General features: G+C 40.2%; 4 protein-coding genes across 5 annotated transcripts; 3 read left to right on the forward strand and 1 right to left on the reverse strand.

Moving 5' to 3' along the window:
- The first annotated feature begins 33 nt into the window (after positions 1–33).
- LOC105672339 (uncharacterized) lies at positions 34–6,968 on the forward strand. Of its 2 annotated transcripts, XM_067356348.1 has the most exons (2): positions 34–1,952; positions 2,046–6,968. In XM_067356348.1, the coding sequence occupies exons 1-2, from the start codon at positions 42–44 to the stop codon at positions 2,076–2,078; spliced, it is 1,944 nt and encodes a 647-aa protein (XP_067212449.1). In that variant the 5' UTR covers positions 34–41; the 3' UTR covers positions 2,079–6,968. The 2 variants fall into 2 exon arrangements, with proteins under 2 accessions (XP_067212449.1, XP_067212450.1); XM_067356349.1 differs by having other exon boundaries at positions 34–6,968.
- A 439-nt stretch (positions 6,969–7,407) lies between these two features.
- On the forward strand, positions 7,408–9,521 carry LOC105672355 (vesicle transport protein SFT2C). Its single transcript, XM_012367242.2, has 3 exons — positions 7,408–7,639; positions 8,035–8,186; positions 8,259–9,521. Exons 1-3 carry the CDS (start codon positions 7,448–7,450, stop codon positions 8,524–8,526), a joined length of 612 nt encoding a protein of 203 aa, XP_012222665.1. The 5' UTR covers positions 7,408–7,447; the 3' UTR covers positions 8,527–9,521.
- Positions 8,884–10,526, reverse strand: LOC105672354 (uncharacterized). The gene is made up of 5 exons (XM_012367241.2): positions 10,391–10,526; positions 10,201–10,251; positions 9,994–10,125; positions 9,709–9,925; positions 8,884–9,637 (listed from the first exon to the last, which is right to left on the reverse strand). The coding sequence occupies exons 1-5, from the start codon at positions 10,501–10,503 to the stop codon at positions 9,044–9,046; spliced, it is 1,107 nt and encodes a 368-aa protein (XP_012222664.2). The 5' UTR covers positions 10,504–10,526; the 3' UTR covers positions 8,884–9,043.
- Positions 10,527–10,950: 424 nt separating this feature from the next.
- LOC105672356 (coiled-coil domain-containing protein 115) lies at positions 10,951–11,833 on the forward strand. The gene is made up of 2 exons (XM_012367243.2): positions 10,951–11,107; positions 11,175–11,833. Exon 2 carries the CDS (start codon positions 11,183–11,185, stop codon positions 11,675–11,677), a length of 495 nt encoding a protein of 164 aa, XP_012222666.2. The 5' UTR covers positions 10,951–11,107; positions 11,175–11,182; the 3' UTR covers positions 11,678–11,833.
- Positions 11,834–12,178: the final 345 nt, after the last annotated feature.

The following is a 12,178-nucleotide window of genomic DNA, read 5'->3' on the forward strand; positions in this document are numbered from 1 at the left end:
GCCCGTTGTGCGGCCGACGGCGTCGCGAGGAGATCTCATGGATGATCGAGGACTTGGACGCCATCGAGCCGGCGCCGTTGGAATCGCAGAGAACGCCGACGAGGCTGTGCACCTGCGACGAAGCCGAAGTCTCTCGCAAAATGCGCGGCGATCTCCGGAAGATTCACAGCACCGATGTGAGATGGGGCATCAGCAGCTTCCTATCGCCGAACGAAGCGGTCTGGGACTTGAGGAGGCGCACCAGCGAGGGCACGGAGTTCCGCTGGGAGCTGCACACCTCGAGCACCGATCTGGATCTCGCGAAGAAGAGGAAGTGCAGCTGCCACAGTCTGACGCCGGAGCAGAAGAAGCCGGAGGGCGTGCAACGCGGCGATCTCAGGAAGCACCACAGCGCGGAGGTGGACAAATGGTCGGTGGAGAATCTGGTGACGCCGATGCACGATCTGAGGAAGCACAGCAGCGACGACACCAGATTCGCGAGGGAGGCCAGGTGGCTGCAGGTGCCGGATGTGATGCCCAATCCGAAGCCGAGATGCACCTGCCCGAAGGTGAAAACTCCGCCGCCCGCGTCGCCTTACGTGGAACAGAAGGCGGCGGAGGAGCCGGAGAAGCCGACGCAGAAGGAAGAGAAGAAGTTGCACTACTCCAAGTCGCTGACGCCCGAAGAGTCGACCGTGCCGTGGGAGAAACCTGAGATCAAGAGGCAAGTCAGCGAGGATCCGAGAGCCGTCCGAGGAAGTCCGAGGAAGAGAGTCGACAAGAGGGAAAAGTCGAGAGACCGACCGAAGCTGGAGCGCTCCGCGCAGGTGAGAAGCGAAAGTTCGAGGAGATGGGGCTTCAAGGAGAAAGAGAAGGACAAGGAGAAGGTGGTGAGTCCGGCGGAGAGCAAGAAAACGGCGTTACGGGCGCGCTGGGCCATGAAGCCGCACGTTTCTCTGCCCGCCGAGAAGAAGGCGCCGAAATGGTACAGGAGCCAAGACGAGACGAAGAGCAAGAGTCTGCGCGAGCGGCCCAAGTACAGTATACGCCGGAGCATGTCGCCGGAGCCGGATCCGCGGCAGATGAACAAGCTGGAGAACAGGATCGTGCGGCGTCTGATCTCGCCGGAGATCTCCATCACGAGCACCAAGTGGGCGCCTTACGAGGACTCGTCGCCGTTGCCGACGATCGGGATGAAGAAGCGCGAGCAGAAGCACATCAGCGACATCAAGTGGACGCCGCCGTACGACGAGTCGCCGCGCGACATCCCGATCGAGGCGGTCGACGACAAGAAGTGGTCGCCGTTCCACAACGTCACGCCCACGCATTGCCCGCCACCGGCGACGCCCAGCAAGAGCGACGACGAGGACTTCCGATGGCGGATCCTGAATCAGGTGGCGCCGTTTCCGCTCTACCAGGGCGGCTGGAAGGACGAGTCGCCGGAGAAAACGCCGCCGAAGATCACCACGCCGGAGGATCTGTCGCCGCCGGTTTGGTCGCCGATGCCACCTCCCGGGCAAATGCCTACGCCCACCAGCAAGCGGAAAAGCATCGCGCAGCCGGAATACTCGCCCGCGCCGTCGCCGACGACGGAGCGCAGACTCAGCAAGCCCCGGCTCACTCGGAAAGGCGCGTTCAGATTGAAATCGCCGACTCCGGACACCAGCAATCCTCTGGAGGACCGGCTCCCACAGCCCCCGCCCCCTCGACAGCCCCCTCCGCCAGTGGTGGTGCGCGCCGCCAGCGAGGAAGGCCCTAAACGGCAGAGGCCCCAGCTGATGAGATCCAAGGCGCTTCTGGAAGTGCCGGGGCAAATAGACGCGACGAAGAGGTCGTTGAGCGAAGAGGGACCGCGCATTCGTCCCCGCGAACGCCCCAAGCCGCCCACGAGAACTCGCAGCGAGGAGGTGTCCAAGTACGACGATCCTTGGTTCAGGTCCGACTCTCCCGAGATGCGCGAATACGTCACGACGGTATGATCGTTGCTTCCAGAAACCGTCGCCGACACTATCGGGAGACGTCGGCGAACTGGCTTCCTTATTTTCTAATCGACGCGCTTATTACAGGCAGCTCAGCATTGCAGCGCGAAATATACATAAGCGGAGATCGTGTGTTGTATAGCTTCTCGCGACGGAAGAAATTATTATTTTCTAATATGCATAATCGATTTTATAAAAGTTACCGAGTAAAAGAAAGAAAAGCGAAAGAGCGAGAAAGAAAGAGCTAGAAATGGCAGCGGGACGAGTGAAAAATTGGGAAAAAAAAAGCTATACGGAGAAAGAGGCGTCGGAATGCGCTTGGTTTTCCTCGCAAGGGCCTCAACGAAGAGCACATCTTCGAAAACCACCTAAATGATGATGGCAGGGCACAATTAACGAGGATGCGAATCAACGAGGTCGAAACGGGACACGAAGGGGAGAGATTCTAACACGATCGTCAGCGCATGGGCGCTGAAAAACTTCGTTGGCCTACACGAAGACTACAAATGGAGATATATTAAAAACAGAGCTAAATAACTTCGAACAATCGACATTCGACGATCATTCCCACAAAAGGAACAACTCTAAGGTACGGGTGGAAGTCGAGGCGAGGGGTCAAGGACTGACTATTATTTAAATAGCGTAATATACGTGTGCGTTTTATCGCGCTCGCGGGGAAATGAGGGTAATTCCTTCCCCGGAGCGCGGCACCTGAATGTTCTCAGCTCAAGACGAAATGTACGGTCGCGCGCGCGGACCGGTCGGACATCCGGTGGAGCGCGAAAACTCTGCGGAGCGTCGTGCGAAAAAAAAAGAGAAACCGGCGTCAACCGGCGCGCGAGAACGAGATGACAGTTCATGTAGCGCGTTGATTAATAGTTCTAACGTAATTAGTGCATAATATTAACGATTAAAGTACCGACTAGCGATAATAATGATAATATGAATCTGTAGGCGATTGTAAGCGCGAATCGTTGATTCGCGCGGAGAATGCGAGTGCTGTTGCGGAGAATGAGAGGTCGAAGCTACACAGGGTGCATCCGACGGAGATCGGGCGGATCCGCGCGATCGTCGGGTGCGCGCGAAAAACACTTAGGTATAATTGTATATGTACGCCGTACGTATACGCGTAATTATATAATATTTGTAATGTTCGCGAGTTACAAGTATATAACAGAAGATGAGATGATAAAATGATAAAAAAATAATCCAGAAAGAGAGAAGTCGCGGGGATGCGATTCGAGCGCATCATGATCAAAGGATCGCCTCGTTCCAGGGGCAAGCGGATCCGATGATCCGTTTGATTGAGAGCTGTCGGGGCTCGACGAGATACGACTCTGTTGTTTGTTCCTGTTTTCGTTTCTCTTTTCTTGTTTTTGTTTTCACGTGTGATATATAATCCAGAGCGAGAGCGTGATCGACAGCGTCGCGATCCACGATCGCGCGCGTGTGGGTCCCGGAATTTCGCCATCATCGATTTCGTTCGTACGGGCGGACAATTCGGCAGCCCTGTGATGAAGAAAAAAAAAAAAAAAAAAAAAAATAGTGGCGCCGAATATATGTCAGCCTCGTGTGTGCCGGTGCGTGCAATATTAATTAAGGCGTCGAAACGTCGGTGGACAACCGCGTGAATAATGGGGTACTAAAAGGGTAAAAGGAGCCGACAACGCGTGCATCCGCGAGGGCGATCGGCTGCGCGTACTTGATCATTTTTTTCTTTCCTTTCTCACCCTCTCTTCATGTTCGGTGCGATGCTGGTCGTCTTTCGACCTGACTCTCCGCGTGTCTCGTTGCCGCTTGCGCTGCCACTCGCGCGCTTATTTATCTTTACGTTCCGCGTTTACGTGCTGAGGACGTTTCGTCGCTTCCCACCTTCCTCCCGCCTTTCTTCGCCCGGAGTGCTACGCGCAAGTGCTCCCCTTGCGCCCGTGATCTTTTTCTATATCGTGCGTATGTTTCGAGAAAACGATATGGCTCAGTGTTCTGCGCGGTGTCACTGTTGTATAGCGTAACATAATAGGGGATTCTCACTTTAGGTACGTCCGTAAAGCAAGTACCCTTAATGGGGGAGGGGAGTGCACATTAGGGGCGCGTTAGTCGCGTCCGAGTGCACTCGAGCGACGACGCTGATTAGTCGGCGATTATCCGCCGGCTGCAGCTGAACACCAGGTTCTTTCCTTGCTCTTCGTCGGCGAATACGTCCGATCTCGTGTCGCGCGAACGGCCGCCATCGCTTAACCGCATGACTCTTTTCAATTTCTTTCTCTTCCTCTTTCTTTCTTTAGGATAGCTTCGTAATTAGTGCCGCGTAATCGCTCATCCGGTAATAATCCGCCGCGTTTCACACGCGCGCGTAATAATTCGTATAAGTATCCTCACCGCTCGCTCGATACCTAAAAAAAAAAAGCTCCCTTTTGTTCCCCACTAGTTTCTAGATCGTTTATAATTGTGATCCCGGATCACGATCGATGAACAATTAGTGATATTACTATTAGTCGATTAGGGGTTAAGTCGAGTACTCGTAGCGAAATATCCGCGGCGAGGAGGGGCCGTTACGTTTTCTTTTACGTGTGCTCCGTACGCATTTAGCCTTCTGAGCGTCACGAGATCGAGCACAATCGTCAGCGGACTTGTCGCATTCCGTGCGTTTTTCTTCGAAATTGACGAAGATAATAGAAATGCATGAGCTGATAAAACGATTTTTTGAAATCGAACGATAATAACACGGGGTGCGGTTTGCATATTTTATCCGAAAACTCAAATCCGATTTGTTTCGGCTCGAACGAAAACGCATGGAATCGCATCGAGCGGAGGAGGAAACGCGATGCATTCAAGCGAACGCGCAATTCGCCCGAATCGCGGTTCCGTCACGACTCCTCGTAGAAATCCCTGCGAAGGACGAGAGCTGTGTGCGCGCGCTTTCATTTCCGGCCGCTTCCGTCGACGACGATTCGCGAAATCGGAGGCCCGAGTGGCCGCGCGGTCCATCCGTAATCTATGGCCGGCTGTTCGCATTTACGACGTGCCGAATTCGTTATCCTCGACGGGCGACACTGTAAATGTAACGCCGACGAGGCATCGGACAGCGTGTCACGCGGTCACGTACAGAATCGCCGCTTGCATTATACACGTACATACATACATTACACGCATTACACTCCACATTACATTATGCGCTACATAGCGATTTGTTTCTCCACGAATAACATACGTATGCGTATAAATATATAAAAGTAAAAAAAATATATATATAAATCTAGTTTTCTCCCTCGTAGTACGTACACATAGCAGTTTATTACGGCGTCATTGCGTACTGTATGATATTATAAATAGCGCTAAAAGAGAGAGAGAAAAGAAAAAACGAGACTATGTCGTGTACCACGTCAACCGAAGGGGACGCACATTTCGCGTTCAGGCCGCTATTTGCGCGCATGGCCGTCGCCGGATATGTGGCGGTATATGACTCGAATACGCGTTCGTTCGAATAGCAAACCAAAAGACGACATCATTGTGTGAAGACGCTATTACGGTATAAGAACAAAATTATACCCGTGCTGCCATTAGCGTTAAAGCAGAAAACGGAGGTGCAGTGAGTTATGAGGTCAAGCCAAAGTATATAGTTAACGAAAATACATACGAATTTATGTCCACAAAGAGACGTACGCACTTACACGTACAGAGAAAGAGAGAGAGAATGAGAGAATGAGAGAATGTTACACGTATACAACCGCACGCATACTCGCATACATACGCTTAATTGCGTAAATCCGTATATACATAGAGAAAATGTGACGGAAAAAAAGAAAGAATTTTTCGTTTTCAAGTGAGCAATGCAGAAAGATAGTGAAGAATTAGACTTATTCAATTGCAATTTTTATATTCAATTACGTGAAGAGATATATACTCTCGAAAGTGCTTCGTAAACTTGTAAAGAATAAAAAAAATGGAATTACGAAGAATCAACGACAAGAAATGGACTTTTTCATCGTTGAGATAGAAGATTTTTGATAAAAGCTTTCTCTCGCACTCATACTTATATTTTCTTCAGGCTTATACGGAGTTTCACAATTAAGTCGATTATACAATACCAGTCGATACCGATCGATAAGCATCTTAATCCCGGGATGAATTTGTTTCGCGGCACGAGAATAAGTTTAAGAACCTTCATGTTGAATAATTAGCAATCTCATCCTATGTATCGTATAATCAAGAGATCGAGCGGCCGTGAGCAGTACGTATCTAGCGGTAAAAGACACAAGAAAACTATAAGACACGAATAAGTGAACCTTGGGTTATAAACGGTTCCGTAGCATGTATCATATTCAAATGTGATCTATTTGTTGTCTGAGTTCCCGAAACTATTGTTACGTTTGCGCTTATTAGTATTATTCCTCTTCTCTTCTCACGAATGATATTTATTATTATTATTCATTACGATTATTGTGTAAGTATATTCGCGAATTAACGCTACTCAATATTACATTGTGATAACGTGAGACTCATTTCTAGCCCGGCTCTTCTAGTCTCATTAATTATTCTGTCGATACTCAGTCCGAACCTAGCTCTCCCCCTCCCCCCCTACCCCTCTCATCCCCGTCCCCGACTATAATAATTTGTCGAACAATACGACGCGTTGCGAGATGCGTAGATCTCGCATATAGAAAGGTGCATCCTCTGTGCAACAAATACAGTATACAATCCGTAAATATGAGGTAAATGTTGATTTGTTTAAATAAATGTAAGTTTGAAAACCCACCGTGATATTTTATTCGCGTGACGCGCGAGTATTGCTCCTCGAATAATCCAGATGAACGGAAAAATTATGCGGAGAAAATAGAATTTTGTCATTTGTATATATTTCTGTAATCGAAAAAAAATAGTATGCGATATATATAAACGCGCTACCTATTTACATTATATTAGAAGTGAAAGCTTAATATCCAATAAGTGTTCAAGCTTTGTTTATTAAACTGTTAATTAAACAATTAAAGTTAATAATTAAACTCGTTATTAATATTTACATTTTTATTGCATGTCGAAATGTTTTAATCGCCATAACCCATTCTTACAATTAAAGAGAATTTATATTATTTAAGATTTACATATTTAGGTTAAATAATAGAAATAAATTTTTCTGTCTCTCTCTCTTTCTCTCTCTCTCTCTCTCTCTCTCTCTTTCTCTCTTTTTCTCAGTTCAAAATATAACTGCAAACTTACCGCTAAAAGCAAACTTTGCGGAGAGTGGAATATATTGTTTACAAGAACGGCTTGCCCGGCCATTTTTATCTTTCATAACCTATATTTTGCAGAAAATTGCATCTAACATAATCAATAAAATAAATCTCGACAATTAATTGATAAAGTGAATCGCGATAATCAAATTGTGCTCGATTGTTGATAAAGGTGGTATCTCACTATGCTGTTGTAGATTCACAATTTATGATAATTAGAGATTGCGTATACCGACGGAAATATAACGACATGTCAAAATGGCCGACCTAAATAAAGAGTTGAACGAGTATCTCCTCAGCAGCAAAAATGAAAAACAGTATAAAATCACAATTCCCTCGGTAGCGATACCGAAAGCGAACTTAGGAAGATGGTTTGGAAAGGACACTGACGAGACAAAAGAAGATGTAGGATGGATTCAAAGATCTCAAAGAGATTGTTGTCCTGCTATGGTAGTGCATTTTCCTATAACCTCAGTTTTGGTGGATCAACAAATACATTTATTTAATTAATATTATCTCTGATTTATAAAAAAAAAAGAAATTAATATAAGTAGTACATTTAAGATGATTTAATTATCCAAGATTTATTAATATGCAATATTATGTTTAACACAATCTCAGTTTTCTATTATGTACTTAAATACGTAGTTTCCTATAGAAAATATTTCTAAATTAAAAGTTATTTATATTTATAATTAATTATTATAATAATTATTAAACTATTTATTATTATTAACAAGAAATTTGTATAGATAAATTGTCTGTATCATTCTTGGATTAATTAAGATTTAGATGATGATAGATTTTAAACTGTTAAATATATTGTCATGCTTTTATTTTGACAGACAAGGACGCAGAGACTCATATCCTTTGCTGTTTGTTTTTTTCTGGGACTATTGTGCTTTTGCCTGTCAGCAATTTATATTCCTGTGTTGTTACTTAAAGCAAGAAAATTTGCTCTACTTTATTCCTTAGGAAGTCTCTTCTTTCTAATGAGGTATGTATTGATATATTTAAAAATAATGTACATGAGAAGGATATTATGTTTCTAATGAAAGATTTCTTGCAGCTTCTGTTTTTTATGGGGATCAGGATATATAAGATCGTTATTCACAATTGAAAAAAGATATTTTACTGTATCATATTTTGCAACATTAGCAGGCACACTTTATTTTGCTCTACATTTACAATCAACCCCTTTAACAGTATTGTGTGCTATTTTGCAGCTGATAGCTATGTTATCCTTTCTAATAAGTCACATACCAGGAGGTACAACTGGTCTCGTGTTCTTTTCGAGAATGTTTAAGTCATCTGTAAAGTCAAGTTTACCTGTATGATAGAATTGTTACTCTTTCCTAGGATATTTCAATATTTACAATCACAAAATTACAGGTTTATAATGACAAGAGTAAGAATATTAAATTAACGAAGATTTATACGTCAAATTAACACTGTTAAGATTAACAATAGTATCAAAAGACTGATTAAATCCATTTTGATATATAAAATTATTATGTATATTGTTATGTTAATATCTCATACAATTTATATAAATATAGCAATTATCTGTATTGTCAGTTCTTTTGCGCAAGAATGTTTTAAATTGCAGTCGTTTCTATTTACTATTTAATTAACAATACAGGAAAGAGGGTCAATTTATGTATATATTGTAATTATTTATAAAAAAATACATCTTTATAAAAAAATTAATGTACAGTTATTTATTTATATTTTTTTACTATTTTTCTAATCATGTAATCATATACATTATTTACATAATTCGATTTATATTTGTTCACGAGCATCAACATATAAGATATTGTCTTATTTTTCAAAAATTGCAATGTAAATACATTATTTCTTTTTCTTTTTAGCAAATTTAGTTGCTTTTTTTCGATTGCTGTTTCCTTGTATACGTTTTATTTTTAATGGTAAATAAGTAACATCATCATTCTTACGCTTTTCTGGCACATAACGTTCTGTATATCGCAATGAATCTGTGTTGTTTGATTTTGATTCTTCCAAAAATTTGATATTATCTTTTTCTATATTCTCAAGTTCTTTTTCCTCTTTGTTGATATTTACATATCTTTTATTGCTTAATAAACCCATAGAATTTTTATTATTAGTAAAGTCAACATCACTACTTAAAGCAATAAATTCATTTGATGGTGTTTGAAAGACTTGAGAACTTTTGCTGACACTTGATGGTATGAAAGCTCTCTCTGTTCGTGAAGATCTATATTTATACACATCTGTAAATACAACAGGCTTTTCTTGTTTAGGAATGTTCGAAGTAGGATTGCAATCTGTACTTGCTTCAGATGTTTCGTCAGGTTTAAAAAGTTGGAGTGAACATTTTGATGGTTCAAAGTCTTTAAATACTTCTGCAATGGATTTATATAATGCATGGAACACATTCTCCGAAGATTGCAATATTACATCATTCTAGAAATAATAAATCTGTGAAAAATCTTGGTAAAAAAGTATATCTTTCAGATAAAAAAATAGTATATTACCTTCAAGGCAAAAGCTGCTGTGGCAAACCCAATCTTTTCTAGTGTGATTGTTTTCAAAACAGGTAACAAAAGAATAGGTATTTTTTTGTTCTGTGCCATAACAACAATATGTTTTATTAAGAGAGGTGGTTCTACATTAGCATCCAATAAGATGCAACATACATCATTCTTCTCTAGAGCTCTGGTAACTGCATTAATTCCCAAAATCACAAATTTCCTGAAATGCATATTTAAATTAATTTGATTGAATTAAATTTTAAAGAGAATTTGATCAAAAGTATTTACAGTATGTGTTCATCAGGCTTGACCCCTTTTTCTAATTCTTCTTTCCTTAATAATATACGTTTTTCTTTTTGCACATGTCTAAGCATAGATCCAGGAATTTTAAATGTTGGCCGTTTTATTAAGGGCAATAGCCTATAAATTATTTTAACATTTATTAAAATAATACTTCTCGAGATAATTCTGAGCAATATTTTAAATTATACTTACTCATTCATCAGAGTTATTAATGTTGGATATTTGTCTGTGCTTACAATAGGCCTAGTAAAAAAATTTTTAATTACTTCAAAGCATAACATAGATCTTCTTTAGCCAAATATTAATATTTAATAATATGTCAAAATCGTTAACATCAACAATAACAATTAGAAATTTACAAAATTAACAATTGATGAAATACCAATAATTTTCAAAAGGTTGTGCCAGAATATTCCGTAAACCCTTGGCAGGTCGTCCTTTTTTGGCCGATAAGCTTTGTCGTTGTTGTCCCTTGGTTAATATCAATGTACTCATGTTTATTCTGTATATTTTTTTATATTCTCCAGAATATTAAATTTTTTTTATTTAGAGTGGATTTTATTTCACTCTAATGTTAACCGAATGTTTGTCTTTCAGTTTTGTTGACACCTTCTGTTCTTTAATCTTCTCTTTGGTTATTATTATCACATCACTCTTCTCATTTGTTAATGAGTAATTTGTACTCCAAAATATTAAAACATCAAAATAAAGGTTAAATAACACTGCGCATCAGAAAGACAGAATTAATATTTAAACCATTTTTAGGAGTTAGCGTTTTCGTTAAAAAATCGATAATATTTTTTCACTGCAAAAGTATATTATTATTTCCATCACTGGCTAATTAGACTGAATTAGACCACTGAATTTTTTGTCAAAGAATAAATACAAATTTAACACGTGATCTGTAGCACGATGGAGACCTCTTACGGCAAAGTCGTAGGTTCTGTTCGTTTTAGATGCACTTTCAGCACTTATTTTCCTTGCTCTTCCTCCAAAGACTAACTTGACATGTGATATAAAGAATGTAAGAAAAAAGATTGGAGAAATCTGTTAAAAACAAGACGACATCTACCAAATTGAAATTTGACATATTATTTTTGTAAGTTATTCTAAATAATCAATATATTGTAGATCATATATTTCTAACGCTTATTTTTTATTCACAGAACATAATATGGATAAAAACATAGATGTCATATCAGAGAAGATTGATGAGTTATTGTTACATAAATTAGAATTAATGGAAGAAAAGGTTGGTGCAAATATACAAATGGAAACATTGCTGAAGGATGGTCACATTGAATTAGCCAAAGCAAAATATATTCGTGGAAAGGAGAACATCAGTATTTTGCAAGTTCCAAACAACGATGATACAATGATATCTTTATTTGATTTGGAAACTAAAATAAATAAAGATGATAATACTGCATCACTCGACATTAGTTTAAAAAAGTCAAATGATGAAGCAGAATCAAAAGATCCTATAAAATGGTTTGGCGTATTAGTGCCACAAAGTTTGAGAAATAGTCAGAAACGCTTTCAGGACTCCATCTATTTTGCTGCAAAGATAGCGAATGTACAAGCAGAACTTACTTCTGTTCTCTCCAAGCTTGAGACATTACATTTGCAAAAAGATAGTTTATGCTCTTCGAATGGTATTAAAACTTAATTTAATGTAACTTAATGTACTATATATATCTACTGCTTTTTATAAAATTAAAAAGTATAGTATTTAATAAGATTATGCAATTAATAAGATGCTAAACCATGTATAAATCTGAAATGAATCAATGTGAAAAATATATGCTCTTATTAAAAACTGAAAGTTATGAAAAAACTTATTACTTACTTTTTTAATCCATGTTTACTATATATGATTTAATATACTATTATAAAAATACATATTTATATTTTTCTTATTTGTATAAATTAATTGGAGGAACAGAATTGAACATATATTAATTTATTTTAATGAGAATTATGTTATCTCACAGAGAAAAAATAAAGAAATAATAATAATGTAAAATTCAATTGTATTTAACTATAAATGTAGGAACGTATAATTAAAATTTTTATTTTTATTTTCTTTTACTTGTAACTATTTGTTTTATCTTTTGAATGTAGCGCGGAAATATGAATCGTAATTTTTGACATTGTACCAGAGGTCTCT

The sequence above is a fragment of the Linepithema humile genome, chromosome 5 (assembly GCF_040581485.1).
Source record: "Linepithema humile isolate Giens D197 chromosome 5, Lhum_UNIL_v1.0, whole genome shotgun sequence".
Classification (NCBI taxonomy): domain Eukaryota; kingdom Metazoa; phylum Arthropoda; class Insecta; order Hymenoptera; family Formicidae; genus Linepithema; species Linepithema humile.

Coding starts and splice junctions, on each gene's coding strand:
- LOC105672339 (XM_067356348.1), top strand. CDS start 42: ATGATCGAGGACTTGGACGCCATCGAGCCGGCGCCGTTGGAATCGCAG. Junction 1,953..2,045: donor TGCGCGAATACGTCACGACG/GTATGATCGTTG, acceptor CGCTTATTACAG/GCAGCTCAGCATTGCAGCGC.
- LOC105672355 (XM_012367242.2), top strand. CDS start 7,448: ATGGCCGACCTAAATAAAGAGTTGAACGAGTATCTCCTCAGCAGCAAA. Junction 7,640..8,034: donor GAGATTGTTGTCCTGCTATG/GTAGTGCATTTT, acceptor TTATTTTGACAG/ACAAGGACGCAGAGACTCAT. Junction 8,187..8,258: donor AGTCTCTTCTTTCTAATGAG/GTATGTATTGAT, acceptor GATTTCTTGCAG/CTTCTGTTTTTTATGGGGAT.
- LOC105672354 (XM_012367241.2), bottom strand. CDS start 10,503: ATGAGTACATTGATATTAACCAAGGGACAACAACGACAAAGCTTATCG. Junction 10,252..10,390: donor CAACCTTTTGAAAATTATTG/GTATTTCATCAA, acceptor TTTTTTTACTAG/GCCTATTGTAAGCACAGACA. Junction 9,926..9,993: donor AAGCCTGATGAACACATACT/GTAAATACTTTT, acceptor TATGCATTTCAG/GAAATTTGTGATTTTGGGAA.
- LOC105672356 (XM_012367243.2), top strand. CDS start 11,183: ATGGATAAAAACATAGATGTCATATCAGAGAAGATTGATGAGTTATTG.